Genomic DNA, 19,788 nt, shown 5'->3' on the forward strand with positions numbered 1-19,788 from the left:
GCTTTTTGACCTGAAGGCCAAAACGAAGAATTAGAAAGGGAAAGAAAAATTAATGGAGCATTAGGTAGGCTTTGAGTGGGAAATGATAGAGCATATTCAAGGAATGCACCAATTAAATGCAAACCTTTTTTTTTATTATTAAAAAAAGCCAAACCTTTTTGGAGGAACGGACCAATTAATTTAAGTGTCAAATTCGGATAAGAAAGTGATGGGAATACCCATGCATTCTCTGGACCCTATTTCTTTTGGGAAGCTTCTTAGTTGGCATTTCCCTAAATTGGGACTACAATTTAAATGAATTATACACACTTTTATGGGTATTATTTGCATATCTAACTTTATATGCAATATTTGGGATCAAAAGCAAAATATTTTATACATTTGAGAACCGTTGAGTTAAAATAGAAGGTACTTCTTCTTCTTCTTTCATTTGCACATGCTCTAATTGAGAAACTATATCATTAAATTAAACTATATCATTAAATTAATACTATCTCTGGTCCTAAATATAAGAATTAGTTCATGATCTTAAATATAATATTTTAATCCACTTTATCTTTCAAATTCATAATGTGCTCTCAAAAATATCCCTATTAATTGTAAGGTATTTTCACTCAAACATAGTTTTAATGTAAATGATTGAGTAAGGGTAATTTAGGGGAGTCAACATACATTTATTAAAAATAACCAAATTAACTAATTTTTGTAATCTCTTTAAATTAGTTGTTTAACTCTTATATACCGGAGGCAGTACTATTTTGTAACCTAACTTTTATTCATCTTAGACAAAAGTCTCACACATTAACTGAAATGTCACATAATATTTTTTTTTTGGTAAGTATGGGTATTTATATATTAGAAGCATTGTCCGGCACTAAATATAAATATCTCTCTTAGTAAAAATTTGAACATTTATTTATTATATTATGACACACTAACCCTTTCCATTAAACTTAACCTCTATTAGTAAATGTCACGTAATATAATTTCACAAGAGCTGGATCAAAATGTTGGACTTCCTAGAATATCCAGTGATGACCGCATTGTAATGTCAGCTCAATAACGAACCCACTTCTGTCACACGTGGGCTTTATTAATTCATCATTGTTTCTGTGAATGGGCCACAATTTACTGTACTCAGCCCATTGGCTTTTGGTCCAATAAGAATTTTTGGCCTCAATTATTATTATAAATAACATATTAATAAATTTTGATAGCATCATATCTTAATTGATGTTTCCTCTAGTCATTGTTGACCAACCCCTTTTTTTGGAAAAAGAAAAAGATGAGCGCAGGAATATGATTCCTTGGAAGTAGGAACAAGGAATTCCAATCTTATTGTGGATAAGGTGTAAATATTACCATGTGGCACGAGATATTAGATTTATTATATTTTTAATAATAGAAAAAGAGTGAGAAATGAACAAAAACTTCGCATATAAGAGTTTTTTTTGGTTTTCACCAGGGTATCTATCAGAGCGAGCCCAATGATTAATTCCTCGGGTACTGTCGAGCCCAAAATGGGGCCGACTCTCTCAGACACGTTTGCTCCATTCCCATCCCTCCAGGAATCGAATCCCAGAAGCGATGGTTAAGGGACACAACTCCCTTACCAGTTGTGTCAGCGCGTGCTGGTTCGCATGTAAGGGTTGCCGCGCTAACTTGACGAGGTGGAAGTCAAAGCACTCATTTCAGGCCCATCAATATGTTTCAGATGTTCTTATTCTCCTTGCTCGTTTTGTTTGAATAATTGAATGTTGTCATTTTGAAGTTTTATGTCAATTTTAGTTCTTTGTTAATTGTTATTTGTTTCTTCCTCTTCCTTTTTTTTATATTTATTTTGGGTTGGTGGATCAATTTGATAGCTTAAATAGATCCCAAATCCCATATCCCAACATGCGATCTGATCCGGATTTAATTAGTCTTAAATATTAGATATAGCTGATGAGCGTGGTTTGTCCCTAAATAAATAGGATCTTATATATTTTATCTCCATCACTCATTTTTTAATATTATTCTTATTGATTTCACAATTCAAAATGTTAACAAACACAAAATATGTTCGTATCTCATGTTAGAAGTGATATATAAATAATAAAAAAATATTGGCTTAGGAGGAAACTATGAAAGCGCAGAAGGGACGGCTACAAATAAAATAGGAGAGGAATACAGAAGAACCAAACTGGCATGGGGGGAACATAATCCCAGTTCGGATTTGGGTGCACTGAAACTGGAATAGCATGTTCAGGGAAGCAACCCGGCATGCTTATCCTGTTATGAGTTATCCTAAGAAATATTATTTATTTTTGCTATTGATAATATTTTTATTTTTTGCCAACTATTGCTTAATACTACCTCGGTCTCCTGATCGTTAATATAAGAGCTTGTTGACTAATTTAGTTAGATTAATGAAATTAGTTAAATTAGTTATTTGTAATAAAATTAGTGTTGCTTACTCAAAAAAAAATAGTATTGTCTTTCTTAAAATATCATTACTAATCATATGTATTACTTAAAATTATTATTTGATAAAATCTTTAATACGTGTGGCTACTACAAAAACTATCTTAATAAATAAATAAATATAAAAAATAAAATAAATTGAGATATCATGTTTAAAACCAAGTTAAATACTCTTTCAGTCCTTAATATAGAACCTAATTGTTGAGTTGGTTTTGATCCTAAAGATAAGACTCATTTCTCATATTTATCAATTTTTTCTAAATTACCCTATAGATACTCCCTCAGCCATAATCAAGTAGAAGAGGAAGAGGGGATATTAAGAAAGATGATTATGATATTTTAAGAAAAAAGTCTCACATTTCTTATAATTAACTAACTTATCTAACTTTTTTAATCTAATCAAATTAGTTAAATAGATATTATATTAAGGACTAGAAGAGTATTAAACTAATAGAATTGATTATTGATTTGTTGAACGTTAAATTGACGATGATGACGCAGTTCACACCCGCAACATGACAATGCGCCCATTGACTTTCGCGTCCCTGAGCAACCATCGAAATCACTGTTTTGCCCTCGCTCTTACGATCCCGCTTCTGTGCCGTCTATGCCTGTTATTGCCTGCCCCTCACAAATGGACAAACGACAGTTGGCGCATCATATTGTCCTTATCTGCTCACTATCCGTTGAGTCACTGCTCATTTCCTCCCATGCGTGATGCGTTCCCCACGCTTTTTGCAAATCGCAATTTTATATCGGAAAAATAACAGAAAAAAACCATCAAAATAAAAAAATTACAAATAAAGCCTCATGATAATATCAGTTAGTGTTTTGATAATAGTAATATAAGTTTTAATAACAATTTTTATAAATCAGTCCTTGTGTGTATTTTTTTATTTTGACGGGTTTTTTTATTATTTTTATTTTTATATTTTTGAGGGTGTTTATTTACCGCTTTCCCTATATATGTATATTTATATGTGTGATTAAGTTATCGGAAAATTACTGAAAACTCTCGTGGTAAACTTCATTGACAAAAATTATCTGAATTTATTTAAACACTCCAAGGGTAAATTGCGTGCAACACATCTTAGGAGAATTATTTTTAATTTCGAACATGCTTAAAAACCTAAGTCTTTAAGTAATTTTGGGTTTAGGAAATTTTTATAGTGACAAGTTTTTCATCAATTTTTTGTTACCTGCTCTAGTTTTAGAGATTAGAATCGTTTACATCAAGATTGACAAGGACCATGTTTTTGTCATGAGACCAATTCATATAAATTCACTTAATACAGAGTTCGCATTTTTTTTTCATGGTTATGACTATTTTTCGTAAATTCATACATAAACACAAGCATATAACTTAGGGTTTGAACCCAACATACCCACATGAGTAACTCTATTGATCTTTAATTTAACTGAAAGTCATAATTTCTCTAACTTAGGGTTTGACCCCAACATACCCACATGAGAATTTTAATCCTAATAAATAAAATTAAACTGATCAATCTCCAATTCTACTTCCATTAAACATAATCCACCCATTATTTAGTCCAAAAAAAAAATCAACCGTTAGAATCAAATTTAATTAGTGATTCTCATATTCAATCGTGATTACCTAACACTTTCATACGAAACCCTAGTCTCAAATATTCCTAATCATGTAATGGAGTGGAATGAATCTAAACAAACTGGACACTTAATCTGGTCTTTTTTAACTTATTTAAATCCAAATGAACAGGTGAAAAATCACTAACAATCAAAATCACCAAGCGCTCACTTCCTCAACTTCTAACGTCCCAAGAACCATAGATAATGGCTTGAAAAATGAGACCCCCGAAATATGATCAAATATTAGTAAAGCCGTCACGTCACTGCTTTGGCTTTTGCCCTGTTTCGGTTCCGTCTTGTTTGGATTCACGTTTCGAGTGCAAAACGTAACATTGGACATTGTGAGATGTGAATTGTTCGTAAGTGCGAAGATTTGTGGTTTAGAAACAGCTTTGTCACGCACTTCAACATGGGCAGCAACTTAATTTAGAGTATTTAGCATTGCTCATCCTCAATATTGATAGGTTTTGCTTTTATTGATTTAAGGGTGTGTTTGGTTGGAGGGGAGGGGAGGGAAAATGAGCCCCTCCTCTCATTTGGTTAAAAATTTTGGAGGGGAGGAGAGGGGAAATTGGGGGTTTTTGGAGGGGAACCAAAATTTTGGACCATTATGCCCTTATAGTTTTTTTAATATTCCACTTCTACCCATAAAATATATTATTATAATATTTATTTCAAATAAAAAATATATTATCCTAAGTAAAAAATTATAATATATAAAATTAATTGTTTTTTATAAATATATTATTTATTAAATATATTTTAAAGCTGGAAAAAAAGATAGCCTAAAGAAAATAAAATTTCATTTTTCTTAGAGCATATAAAATTTGTTAATTTGATTATTTTAAATATATTATTATATTAATTAGAATAAAAAATTACTATACCAATTTTTTAATACACATATTAACATGATAAGACTGAATTTTTATTAAATTATATAATTTAAATTAAGATGTAAATTAATTTATATAATATATCAATAAAAAACATAAACTAATATGTAAGGGTAAAATGATAAATTGATTATTACTATCCCTCCCCTCCCCTCCCCTCCTTGAACCAAACAAGGGATCATTAAATACCCTCCCCTCCCCTCCTTTTTAATCAACCCAAACAAGGTGAGGATAAAACCTCCCCTCCCCTTCCCTACCCCTCCCTCCCCTCAAACCAAACAGGCCCTAAAGGGTGTTTCGTTGGCAGAAAAAGCATTTTTGCTAAATGATTTCACACCAATTAAGATAGAGGGAAGGGGAAAACCTGATAAGATTTAGTGTTTCTATTAGCTAAGGGCAATAGAGTATTTTCATCTTTTCTGTTAATGCAATCAGGTCCTTTTGAGACTTTTAAGGCATTACTGAATTTGGTGGGACTTTTTTGTTGTATTTTGTGATGTATGGGACCTCAGTGCAATTGTTCCTAAGATAAAACTTATTTTATATATTTACTTTATATATCATAAAATTATTTTCAAAACTATAATTTGGTTTCACCTAAACACTTAGTCAGGAATGAATTGGTCACTATGCTTATGATTTTCTTCTTTTGCAAATAATAAAGACCTTAGGCTTTCAAAATAATTTTAGATATTTGAGATCTTTTATAATCCATCGCAATAATTTCCCAAAGGGAATAAGTAACCTTGCGTACGTTTATTTTTTTTTTAAATTTTGTTTACTGTGTAAGATATTTTATAATTCTACCGTTGAATTCATGGGAAAAATCTAGATGATTAATTATTAATTTGATCACGGATTCACGGGGCTTCAAAGATATTTTATGTTTTACGGTCGTATATGAAAAAATCTATAGAGAGAGAGAGAGAGAGGGTGACACATTTTCTCTCTCTAGATTGTTCCCCCTCACGAACTTCTCCTTCCCGGAACCTGCGGGTTCTGCACGTGGACCCACTTTCGGCGATGCGGTCGAGATCAAGAACAACGTGTCCCCAGCGTTAACGCAAAACCGAGTCGACTGATTTGACTACCTCCCTACCAAAAAGCCACACCCCTTGTTTCTGACTTTTCCTTTTCCTCCGTCCTTTTAACGTTTATATAAAACCTAATCCTCACCCTCTCTCTCCAACCTTAGCAACCAAACATTCAAACCTCGTCCCTTCCTCTCTAATCTTCGTTTTGTGTTTTGCTTATCTCCGATGGCACTGTTACTTCAGAAATTCGCCAGGTTTCAGAAGCAAACCCCTCCTCTTCGTCATGATTCACAGGAGGAACTTGCTCTCTCTGCTTCTCTGCAGGATTTTCGGTCCCAGATTTCCAAGTTGGTCACGCAATTAGGGTTCAGTTTGGGAAATCCCGCCCCTCCGAACCTTTCTTTGTCCTGGATCAACAAGTGCTTTGGGCTGTTACCGGTTGCCCACAAGGCGTTTGCGAATCTGGCTGTTGATATCGATTATCCGATCAGTAAGTGGAGCTCTGATTCTATCGAAGGGTATCTCGACTACTGCTTGGGTTTGCTTCAGCTTTTTAATGTAATTTCTTCTTCTCTCTCTCACATCGGTCAATCTCGGCTTTCTCTGTCTTTTGGGTTGATTAAGTTCAAGAAATCGGCTTCTTCCGCGAAGAATCATCTGAAGGGAATTGAAATCGGTTCTGGCAAGAACCATAACAAGATTACCCACAATTTGGAGGGTGGATTTAGCAGTGGAAGTGAGAAATCAAAGGATTTCTCTGGGAAAGAAAGGGTTCTTGGAGAGGCTATTAATGAACTAAGAAGTGTAGGATTCTGGGTGTGTGGAATTGTTCTCTCAGCTGTAGCCGGCGATGCCGGCTCGTATATGGAAATCAGGAAAAAATCATGCGGGTCTCCTGGATCTCGCTCGGTTCTTCTCCCGGTAGATTCAAAAATCGGTGAGAAACTCCCGGTTTTGAAGGAGGTGAATGAGATCAACGATGCTGTGGGTGATCTTCTTGCTGCTTCCGACTCTGAAGATGCTGCGAAAGATGATGCGGCCATGGAGTTACAGAAGAAGGTGGATTCGTTCCAGAAAGGATTGGACGATCTGAGCAAGGAGGTTGATGATATGTTTAACAAGGTCATGACACAGAGAAACGAATTGATTGACTGCTTCAGATTCAGAGACCGATCACCTAGGAAAAAATCCGTTGCTTGATCTGAATTTTACCGTTCAAGATTGACAGGATTATGTTTTTTTTTTTAGTTTTTTTCTTTTTTAAAGGGTCTTTGTCCTTTGGGTGTATTGATGTTAGTAATGCTAATAATAATATATGTAAATATTTTGTAATTTCTTTGCGTAATAGTAGTACAGTGATTTTGTACTTATCTTTGAAGAATATATGATTTTTCAAAAGAAATTGGTTTTGGCTACCTATATCTTTTCAAAAAGATTAATTTCTACGCGTTAAGGTGTTGACAATGAATAGTAGTCTACTAGTTGCTTGGTAGGTTGATCGGGCCCCTATGAGCCTGCCGTGTCAGTATTATTATATTACTCCTCCGGTCCTAATTATAAGACCCAATTGACTTATTTGAGGAGATTAAGGAAGTAAGTTAAGTTGGTTATTTATAATAAATAAGTGTTGTTATTCCTAAAATATCCTTGCTAATTAAGTATATTGGCTAAAACTATCATTATTAGAAGGATTATCTTGAAAAAAAATGCATAAATATAAGAGAGAAAATGGATTGGGTCTTATAATTAGGACCAAATAAAAAGTCAAATTGGGTCTTATAATAAGGACCGGAGGAGTACTATGCTACTATTATTCGTCTGGTGATGACGTGTTCCGCGTTTCAGGAAAGCGACCGAAGCCGCCCTTTCAAACGCAGCGTTTTAATTCGTGACAACTGAGGAAGTATCTCAGCGGTTAACATTGCAACAGATCTTGGCCGTTCGTGCTGCTTGACACCCCACCCCCGGGGGGGAGGGTCCCTGGTCAGAGAGAGCTTTTCAGCATATGGGGTGGGATCAGGGGAGAAAAAAATAAAGATAGTTAAACTGATGTAGTGGTTTAAAAATTAACGAGTCAGATCAAGATTCAACTTGTCATATTAAAATAATACAATTTAATTAAAAAATATAACAACAATGGTAATCACTAATAACAAAATATAATAAAAATATAATAATTTGATTATAACAATAACAAAGTGTAATAATATTAAGAATTTTGATTTTTATAATTACTTAATGATCAAAATTAATAATTATTGATACTAAAATTATTATTAAAATTCATAATTATTGAGATATTAAAAGCTGAATCAGAGAAAATAGAATCAATAATAATATAATTATCTAAACTGGTTCACATTATTTTTACCAGTTTGCCATCGGTTTGAATTGTAGCTGCTTCATTGATTACACCAAACCAAATCACTGGCCAGCTCATTGATTTTTTGGTTGAGTCGGCTGGTTCGATCCGATATTTTTTTTTTCATTGGGCAAGACTAGCCTCTCAAGACAAAAAATCAGACTGAACACTAAACTGGTTAAGGTAGTGGTTCAAGACTTAGTTGGTTGGACTGACATCAACTCGGAGTCAAACTGATCATATTAAAATAAAATAATTTAATTAAAAATAACAAAATACAATAATATTAATAATCACTAATAACAAATATAAGGAAATATAATAATAGTTTGATTGTAACAATAACAAAATACAACAACATTGAGAGTTTTGATTTTTACAATTCATTAATAACTAAAATTAATAATTATTGATACCAAAATCACTACTAAAATCCATTTAAATATATAGTAATTGAGATAGTAGGAGTTAAATTAAAAAAAATAGGATCAATAACTAGAGCAAGGAAAATGGATCGAACTTGTCAAGTCTGCTCATTTAGGCTCAAAAATTATGAGGATTGGGCTTAAAAAGGTTGGCCCTGTAGGATCGACGGTTTAAACAGACTAGCCTTGCAGGGCTGAGGGTCAGCCATTTAGGCCGTTTTATACTTTTTTGTTTTTCAAAATTTTTTTGTGTAATTTTAATATTATTAATTTTTTTTACATTTTTAATGATACTTTAAATATTATCATTTTGAAATTAAATTTCACAAAATGATTTGATTTATTTGGTTTTAGACAATAATTTATCTAGTTAAATTTTAAAAAAAATGGGTTAATTTGGACTTTAATAATGATTTGATTTATACTATATGTGTTGATATTTTAAAACTATATATATTTGATAAGAGAGTATTTTTATATTTATATTACTTGTTATTTTATAATTTGAATTAAAAATTTATGAGTTTCAACAAATACTTGTCAAACTAAAGTAAAATAATAGTTAGGGTGTAAAATTTAAAAGTAAAATTCCTATAAAGAAGAAAAACTTGATATTTTAACTAAGAAAAAAGAGCATACTCATAAAGAAGAGCAATTGATTATAGTGATGATGAAATTTTAAAAAATTAATAATAGTATTTGTTTATTACACATTTGCACTACTCATAAAACTTTTGAATGTTGTTGTCTGGTTGATGGATGTTTTAGATATTCTCGGATGTTGATAAATATTTAGATATAGTAATATTTTGTATTTGTAACTTAATTTTATTCACATTTATGTATTTTATTAATAATTTCATTAGTTTGAGTATTTTTGAAATTTTAACCTTGTAGGGTTGGCTTGTTTAAACTCGTTGGCCCTATTATTCCTGCCTCTATCAATAGCAACATAATAATTCAAACTAGTTCATCATCAATTTTTACTAGTTCATGCCAGTTTAACTAGTTCGATATCAGTTCACCTCTTAACTGGTTTAAAACCAGTGAATCGGCCAGTTCAGTCTGATTTTTTATTCTTTGCTTAAATAAGATTATCTTTAATAGGAGGATATCTACGTGTAACCAAAAAAAGTCTCAATTCATGTTCAAAAGACAAGAACCGACTCATGAGACTCAATCCGCCTAAATTTTTATTGTTAACATTCTTTTTAAAAAAATCTTATAAATATAATTATTAATTGTCCTTTTTTATTTAAAAAAAAAAGATTGTCCTTTTTTGTTCAGTGGAGTCACGACAACCTCCCCTCATAGAACAAAAAAATCAAACTAAACTGAGCAGTTTTGGTTTACATAGTGAATCGGTCAAGAGCTGAAAACTGATTTGATACTAGCTCAGCTCTTGACTAATTCGATACCACTGGATGATTCACTGGTTTTCCAATTGAATCGGCTAATTCAATCTGATTTTTTGCTCTATTCTCAAACAAGATTATCTTTAATAGGAGTATATCTATGTGTAACCAGAAAAAGCCCAATTTATGTTCAAAAGACAAAAACCGACTCTTGAAACCCAACCAGCCTAAATTTTTTTGTATAAAAGAAAATAAGATAAATTTTTATTGTTAACATTCTTTTTTTAAAAAAAATCTTATAAATATAATTATTAATTATCTTTTTTCATCCAAAGAAAACAGATTATCCTTTTTTGGTCAATGGAGCCACGACAAACCCCCTTATAGAATAAAAAAATCAGACTGAATCGGCTGGTTCCGGTTTAGGCAATGAACCGATCAAGAGTTAAACTGATATTGAACCAGTGAAATCAGTGTGAACCGGTGAAAACTGATAAAAACTTATGTGAACTGATGATGAACTAATTTGAATGATTATATTGCTATTGATCCTTTTTTTTCCGTTCAACTCTTAATATCTCAGTTACTATAAATTTGAATAAATTTTAGTAGTGATTTTGGTATCAATAATTATTAATTTTAGTTATTAATGAATTGTAAAGATCAAAACTCTTAATGTTATTATACTTTGATCTTATTACAACCAAATTATTGTTGTATTTCTTTGTATTTTATTATTAGTGATTATTGATGTTATTGTATTTTATTATTTTCAAGTAAATTATTTTATTTTAATATGACTGATTTGACTCTGAGTTGATTCTGGTTTGATCACATAACTCTTGAACTACTATCTCCATCAGTTTAGTATCCAGTCTGATTTTTTATTTATTGTGTTTGAGACAAGGGCACGGGCACACTTTTAAATGTGCTTGAAGGCTTAAATGGCTACCTGCCCAGCCCAAAAAATGAAATATGTTATCCAAGCCAAATCATGAAAAAAGTGGGTAGGGCTGGAAATATTTTCATTACGTTTTTTTTTTGGGAGGGGGGGGGGACCTTGTGCTTCATGACCTGCCCTACTTGGCAACATGCATCCAAACATGCTTTAAATAAATTTCTCATCAATTATCTGATTAGAAAACAAAAATTAAATATAACTCTTCTAAATACAGTAATGTAATCTCATGTTTACTAATGATTAATTTAATCTAATTCCAAGTTTACGAAGAAAAAAATCTTTGTTAAGAAATTCAACCCATTAGCTAAGAAACTCTTTCTTTTCAATCTCCCAGAGGGTGAGGAGGTGACAGATTTAGCTTCACAAGGTATCTGTTGAATAACACTTCCAAGGATGATTTAAAATTCCATTGATAAGTAACCCTTTTATCTCCGCAATGCCGATTTATGCAGCTGCATCTAAGCTTCCAACTATAATAAATGACCAAGGAGAAAGGAAGAAGACAATGAAAAATGAACATTGGATGATAAAATTAAGCCTAAAAGCTAAAAGCATCATTCTCTTCCTGGGATCTTTCAAAAACAAGGTTCATGATTTTCATTTTTCCCAGCTCATTACACCCAAATTTGGTTAAAAAAACGGGGAAGAAAAATTCTGCATCCTGCGAATCAATTTCCTACAAGGGAAGAGCCAAAATCTACTTTCTACGAGTTCTTTTTTCCTTTTAGGGGTCACCTAGGGATCCTACCTTTCACCTGTAGCCTAAACTCTTACTGTGCACAACTATAACTTCACTAAATTAGTCTCATCTCTTCTGGTCCCTGATTTGGATCAGAGTAGAGCCATTTGAGATTCAGAGTCATTGGAGAATGTTTCTTTCTCAGGTGCCTTCCTCTTGTGATGAACATCAGTAGGCAACCTACAGGACAGGAGCCATATATGAGAATATATTAAGGAACCTATGAACTTAGGGAGACTAGTTTTAGGGGGTGTTTGGATGGCATGAGAGTGCTTTTGAAAAATACTTTTCAGCAAATCGAGATAAACTCCTCCATATATTTACTTCGTATACTGTAAATCACTTTTGAAACTATAGTTTGATTTCCATCCAAATACCCCCTAATCACGAATGAACATGTAAGCATGTCAGATACACTTTTTAACGAAGATCCATTATGTACACTATAATAATGTCTTTTTATGGTTCGCTTGATCTATTTTTGAAGACCGTCCCACCTTAGAAAATTTAGTGCAATTAAGTATGCGAAAATTCTAGGGAAGACAAGATCAACATGTTATGCCCTAGCAGGAAAACATAATAGCTAAACATCTAATGCAAATTCATTGAAGTTCTAACCTTGATAGTTATCAAGTTATAATGTAGATCACAAAGCAGCTGAGGCCACCATAAACATGAATGATATATATGGGTATTGCTTACATAGCAATCAACAAAAGAGATTGATGAATATGATAGCTCACAGAGAAATTGCAATGCATAAGGATTTCAAGTAACTCAGTTTCTAAGTTAGGCAAAGAGAAGTAGAATACCCTAAATGCAAGGTAGTGTCTGAATCCCCATTCTCATTTTCACAGTTACTGACCAAGTTGGAACTTATGACACCATTATTTACAGGGCGTCCCTTCTTTCCCCATGGTGGTATTGAAGAAAAGATGGGACCACATGCTCAGTTATAGGAAACAAACAGCGAAGCTCCTCGATCTGCAACACATTTCAGGAGAAACAGAGTCATAAGAAATACATTGTTCCAGACATACAATTTTGTATAATTAATTTCACATTTGGTAAAATAAACTTGCCTGCCTGCGCAAAGTTTCATTCTCCAACATTGCCCTTTGCTCCTGAAAGAATAAATTAAACTCATTAGTTCATTACCATACGGAAGAGATATATTTTCGCCCCTTGTGACTTTTGAGAAGATATAAGTGCATGCTGAAGCAGCACACAATCCTCAAGATGATAGAGATTTAAGTGCATCCATTTGTGTCAATTTGAGAAACTCTGACGGTTTAGGATTCAAGCCCAATAACTAGAAAAATTCATTATACAAACTTACTATTTACCAAAGAACTTCATAGCTAATTCTTGTACATAGGGAATACTTGAGAAAACCAACTATTAATAAATTCCCATCCAAGAGTTGACAACTAATCCATTAAAAGGAGCTTGATTTCTTTCAGGCTTGCTTGGTCATGGCTCATGACTGAATACTTCCAGGCTAATCTCAAATCTTGCAATGATCCATTGTTAACACAAAATTCCTGACTTTTACTAACAAAAGGCTCGCGGTGTCTCCTAAATTTGAATGTTAATTTATCTCATTTGAGAAAAGTCTGCATGATAAGGTCAGATTCCAATATACCTGTACTCTCGACTGCTCCAGTTGCTCCAAAAGCAATTCCTCCTGTAAAGAAACATTAAGGCACATACCAACCAATGAATTATAGTTTATTAGTGGGGGAAAAAACTCTAAAGACAGAAGAGAATAGAGTAAAATGAGAAAAACCTTCTTCTCCTTGACAGACAATAACGCTTCATTAAGTTGCTGCTCAAGCTGATGCAATTCTTTTAAATTCAACCCAGTCAGGTCCTTACCCAATAACCGCCTGTAAAATCAGGAGTTAATATTCATGAGAAATGCACAAATGAGCATAATATATTAAACAAGACGAGAATACATTGAAAATACATACAGCTGCTTCTTTTCTAGCTTTGCAATTTCATCTTTCAGAGTCTCCACTGCCTTAGGATCTTCCTTCTTCTGAAAAAAGAAAATTGTTAGATGATAATCCCACGAATGGATCAAAAGGAAATGACAATAAGGAAGTACCAACTACTTAATGCAAGAAGCAGCAATAGAAGAATGGTTAAGAAAGCAAAGAATTTTTAATTGCTAGATGCTGCCATTTGAACTGGAGCAATTCGCTTCTTGTTGTTTGTTTAATGAACGCTCACTAGTGCTTTAAAATTCCTAATATTTGCAGAGCAAGAATAGGAGATCATTTTTCCTAATTTCATCTGCAGTTCTTAAATATTGGAGTTTTAGTGCAGCAGACTTGTACCAGAGTAATTTTAATAGTGCCGTCGCTTTTCAGCATTTCCCATCTCTAGTCGTAGAAAGTGGAGTATCATATACAGCATGTCAAAATTTGGCATAAATATTCAAGATTACACATATATATAGGAACATCAATTGCAAGCCGAAATCAAGAGATTGGCCAGTTATGTTAGGCTTGCTAATAGGATCCTCAATAAAGTCCGTACTTGATAGCAACTATAATGCTTATTCATGAAGGTCAAGAATATAAATTACTTATACCTAAATAGTAGGTAGAGCCCACAAGTAAATAAAACATTCAAACTAGATTAACATAGCAGTTCCACAAACAACGAAGTTCTGTAGCTTGAAGGATGAGTAACTGCGTATTATTTAAATCAAGGAAGATATATTGAAAGTCCCCAACATTAACTATCACAACAAAATAATGTGCGTTGGCCGGAGGCACACTTTGTAGCTGGATGGACAGGAAACCATGAACTACCTTAAATTAGGGAAAAGATTATGAATTTTACTGTGTTCATGTTTCATGGATATATGACAGAGTACCTCTGTCTTGCATTCCACCACAGCAGCCTCTGAAGAATTAAAGCATTTGTTGTATCTTGTAAGTGTTCGCATCATACTGCAAGAGTAAATTGCAAGTACAAAGACACATGTTTGGTTAGTAGGAACTATGTTATATCATTTGCTAGGCCATATGCTGAGTTTACTCAAATGCATATGAATGTATGAGATCAAGATTTTTCTGGTCAAAAACTATCATTCAAGCTGCTTATACAACGACAATTAGTAAAAATATAAAATCTGCACCATAAATCTCAGGAGTGCAAAAAATTAACATGGCACTTCAAAATCTTGAAGACACCCAGTTGCAGTAAAACAGTGCATGCCATCTTGTTGCTGAACACAACTTCAAAAGGCAATTCAAGTTCATAATATGAGATAGAGGTCATATGAACGAAGTCAAAAACGAGAAAAAGGAAACAGAAAAAGTTCAAGTTTTCATTTACTTCAAATTCACTTCAGGAAGCTTGTGATAAGATGATCAATTCGAGGAGCACAAATACCCATCATATAAAAACTTAGACAGAGAAAAGAAGTGATTTACGACAATGTTTTAGAAAAATGAAGAGAAATGCGTTGAGATACGCCAGAAACGAAGGAACTCTACATAACACAGTAAGGGCCAAAGATGTAGAAGTCTACTATTTTTTTTTTAAGAAATGGAAGAAAATAGCGCATGCAAATAATGTAAATATATAAAAGAGGAACAAAAGCGACATAATTCATGTCAACCAAACTTCCAAGAACACGCTGAAATTCCCAGCCTAGTTTATAGAAACAACAGGGGCTGTAGTGAAAAACAACATGCAATGAAATCGAAAGTTCAAAAAAATTTAAAAGCATACCCAGAACTCGAAAACTCGAAAAGCTTCCCTGTATTAGAGAAAATGATCACAGCAACCTCGGCGTCACAGAGAATAGCAAGTTCCTGAGCCTTCTTAAGCAATCCATTACGCCTCTTGGAGAATGTAACTTGCCGGCTGTTCGCATTCTCGATCCTTTTGATTTCAATCTTCCCTCGACCCATTTCTCTAACTCAGAAGAAATCACAGAGACCCAACTGATCAAAACCCAGAAGCAGAACCAGAGTCAAGATCAATCCGGGGTTCAATGCAGAGATCTCTGTTTCGAGAAATTGATTGAGCTCTCTTTCTTCCTCTCTAGCAACCCCTAAAGGAGCTTCCTTTCTGGATTTTCTAAAGCTCCCTTTGGTGTTTTGAAGGGGTTTTTGAGGGAAAGACTCTAAATTTGGAGAAGAGGAATAGAGATGGAGAGAGAGAGAAAGAAGAGAGAGCGTTTTAACCCCAAATGGCGAGAGACTGGAAACGGCAACTTTCTTTGCATGGCTCTGTATCTATCTATTTAGAGTAGTGCATGACTCTTTTTTGCCACATTTGGAGTGTTTTCGTGCCATTGGGTATCCGCTGGGTCCCACTTCCTTCCTTATATTTCCTTTTTCCATTTTCTTCTTCAGGTTGTTTCTAATTTTATATCTGTATTTTTTTTAATGGCAATTCACTTTTTCTTCTTTCGTGTTACCTATTTTACTCAACGAATTCAAAATTCATAAAACCCTTCAAATGTTAACCTTTTAGTTAGGAATTAGATTGTAAATCTCGTACCTTGTGTGGAATTTAAAAGATAAATTATGATAAAGGTCGTTGCTTTTAACTTGGAAATAAAAGATGTAATTTCCATATTATATAGATATTTTATGAGAAATTATTTATTCTTTTAGTTAAAATTTTTATATTACATTTATAGACATATTAGGAGAAAAATTGTTCAGATATGCTGTTGTTTCTTTTTCCTGATTTGTTTCTATTTCTTTCTTATTTGCCACTTATGGCAACCGCAATTAATAGCATAGGCACCACCAGAATTAGGTCAAGAGTAGTGTTCTTATGGTACTTTCTGTCTTCTGGAAAGTGTAAGAAAGTGAGAAGTTAACATCTCACAATGCTTTTAATAGCAAAAATTCACCTTTATGTTAATTATTTCTTTTTTTTAAAAAATGGTTAATAGCAATGGGATAACTAGAAAAAGAAAGGGAGCAATTTGCTAAAAAATTAATTCAAAAAAGATAGAGAGGGAAAAAAATTGAAATCCAAGACTCAAATCCAATATACGTAACATGCACACTTGCCCTTATTGCAATAATTAAAAATTATTAAAATTAAGGATTGATGAGTTACTAGTTGACACTTGTTCATTCACTATGGGATTTTTCACTTCGATAATTAGTAAAAGAGAAGGGAAAAAAATCTTACTAGCATCTAATGAGATATTTTGAATCATTTTGAATATTTTTGGAAATGATATCTGGGCCACTTATAGTATTGTGAATATTTTGTTGCTTTAATAAATGTTTAGGATGCTCTACATTATTTATTTTAATTTTCACAATGATTTTATATTAGATAGCAGAAAAATACATAATAAAAATATTTTTAATTATAAACTTAACAATATTACTTTATATCAAAATTTTTAAATTTTAAATTATTCAAATCAAATTTAACGGATTTTGATAGTTTTCCTTCTGTTGTTAGGAGCACAAGAATTGAGATCCCTTCTAAATCCCACCAAAATGTGTAAACGAGATTTACATTTAAAAAAAAAAGATATTTACACACATATATCTATATTTTTTGTGTTTAACAAAGGTATATTCCAGCTTGGTAAAGTCAAAGAAGACTAAATTGATACTATTCCCTTTGCCAAACTAAGTTGATGCTATTTATAATCTATATTTAGCTTCCTGCAAAAATATCGAGTATATAAAATAAATAAATAACCAAAAAGTAGGTGCTCGCCTGGTAAGAAGCTCTGGCCAAAAAAAAAAAAAGACTTGAGAGGAAAGCATTGAATATGGAGGAATGAGGATTGCATTAAATCTCAAAAAAAAAAAAAGGAGAAAAAAAGAAGAAAATATTGGAAGTGGCAAAAGGGTAAATAGAGGAATGTCAAAAAATTCAAAAAGATGGTTTCCAAAACAAGAGAAGTAGGGGAAAAGTGATGAAAAATGTGGAGAAGAACTGTTACTTTAAGAGTTTTTGTCTTTTTGCCTTTTATGATATGTGAAGAATTGAAGATGATCCACCTCTTGCTTGCTCCCATCCCTTTCTCTCTCATCTTCCTCTTCTTTTTTCCTCATAAGCCTCAAAGTGGACCCTCCTAAATTGGTATGAATTTAATTGCTTCTTTTGGTTTTGGTTAATTCTAGAGTTTTCCAAGCCATATTCGTGGTTGGAAGAATTTAATAGGAAAGGGCCAAAAAAGAAATAATTTTATCAAAAAAGAAAGAAAAATAATATATCGGTTTGCGTTTTCCCCCTTTATTAAGGATGCAAGAATATAAAAGGAAAAAAAACAATTAAGGATATATCTATGAATCTTGTTATCAATATCAAGACTTTGTTGGTTAATAATTTATAAATATCTCCATAAATATATATTAAGTTGTGATTGTGAAACCTACTTTAATCTCGGAGAGCTATAACACCTACCCCTTTTTGTCATTTGAAAAAATGCATGAATATAAAAACAAGAAAATAAATTTAAGATAAATTTGAAAGTTTATTTCTCAATTTTTGTTCATCAAAGCTAAACAATAATAATAAATTATTTTAATGCTTGGATAGCATTTTAAACAAGGGGAAATTTCTTTTTGATTATGATACAGGGTGAGACCATAATTTACCCATTTCATTATTACCTTATTACTATCTCTACTCCTTAATGTAAAAGCTAATTTGACATTCAATTTGGTCACAAATATAAGACTCCAATCCATTTTGTCTGTCATATTTATCTTTTTTTTTCTAAATAGTTATTGTAAGTAGTTTTAGCTAATATACTTAGTTAACAAGGGTATTTTAGAAAAAAAACAACACATATTTATTACAAATAACTAACTTAACTAATTTTCTTAATCTACTCAAATTAGTCTATTACTCCTCCGGTCCTTAATATATGACCTAATTATTGAGTTAGTTTTGATTCTAAATATAAGATTCATTTTTCATATTTATTAATTTTTTCTAAATTACCCCTATGGATACTCCCTTAACCATAATCAAGTAGAAGAGGAAGATGGGATATTAAGAAAAATGATTATGGTGTTTTAGAAAAATATGTTATATTTTTTATAATTAACTAACTTACCTAACTTTTTTAATCTAATCAAATTAGTTAAATGGATCTTATATTAAGATCGGAAGAGTAGTTTTTCATCTTAAGGACCGGAAGTAATATTACCATCAGTTAGCTAACTTGCTAAATTGTTGGCAAAAAAAAAAAAAAACTAACTTGCTATGTTAATAGCCATCTATTTTATTGCTGATGAGTATGGTTTCCTGCACATTAAATGTGAAAGACCTAATGCACATAGGCGTAGGTCTCAACTTGGGCCCAGCTTACTTAAGGCCCATTATGGTCCAGGTATTGGCCAATGCCGATTAGCTAAGGCTCGTCTCGACCACACATGCACGTAACCATAAAAGGATATAAAATTCTCTTTCCAAGGGAAAAAAAAAAAAAAGAAAGGAAAGGAAAGATATAAAATTAAGTGATGACATATATGTTGACCGCATGACCTTAATAACAAATTTTCCAATGACGGACAGAAATTGGAACCGTCCATATGCATTTATCATATTAGGCTTTAAAATCCTTTAAAATAATTTTAAAACATGGCCTTTTGGAACAAATAAATGGGAAATTTTGTAAAACATCCATGTTTGAGAAGTTTACTAGCTAAAGGTATATGATACATTTCATCTTCAACGGATAAAACTTTTCTTCAACTGTATAGAAGCCTCTAAAACGAAAGTCATTTACACAAAACTAGATATATTACATCCAATTGAGAAAGAATTGCACCCACTCAAATTTAAGTCCTTGTAATTAATAAAATTTTCAAACTGGGTACTTTTTACCAAATTTCCCCAAACAATTTTGTTTTATGCAAAGAACAATCTTCATACGTAAAAACCCTATTTCCATGAACGATACAACAAAAACCACACAAAC

General features: G+C 32.4%; 2 protein-coding genes across 2 annotated transcripts; one reads left to right on the forward strand and one right to left on the reverse strand.

Annotated features, from left to right (window-relative positions):
• Nucleotides 1-1,587: 1,587 nt before the first annotated feature.
• On the forward strand, nucleotides 1,588-7,406 carry LOC114752642 (uncharacterized). The gene is made up of 4 exons (XM_028941386.1): nucleotides 1,588-1,634; nucleotides 2,965-3,127; nucleotides 6,369-6,494; nucleotides 6,629-7,406. The coding sequence occupies exons 1-4, from the start codon at nucleotides 1,588-1,590 to the stop codon at nucleotides 7,202-7,204; spliced, it is 912 nt and encodes a 303-aa protein (XP_028797219.1). The 3' UTR covers nucleotides 7,205-7,406.
• Nucleotides 7,407-11,613: 4,207 nt separating this feature from the next.
• On the reverse strand, nucleotides 11,614-16,014 carry LOC114752644 (agamous-like MADS-box protein AGL15). Its single transcript, XM_028941388.1, is given in 9 exon segments — nucleotides 11,614-12,026; nucleotides 12,659-12,743; nucleotides 12,746-12,830; nucleotides 12,929-12,970; nucleotides 13,492-13,533; nucleotides 13,636-13,735; nucleotides 13,823-13,890; nucleotides 14,737-14,812; nucleotides 15,600-16,014. Coding segments are annotated over 9 exon segments (768 nt in total). The 5' UTR covers nucleotides 15,782-16,014; the 3' UTR covers nucleotides 11,614-11,938.
• Nucleotides 16,015-19,788: the final 3,774 nt, after the last annotated feature.

This window comes from Neltuma alba, unplaced genomic scaffold (genome assembly GCF_004799145.2).
Source record: "Neltuma alba isolate B1F8T4 unplaced genomic scaffold, ASM479914v2 tig00007461_pilon, whole genome shotgun sequence".
Classification (NCBI taxonomy): domain Eukaryota; kingdom Viridiplantae; phylum Streptophyta; class Magnoliopsida; order Fabales; family Fabaceae; genus Neltuma; species Neltuma alba.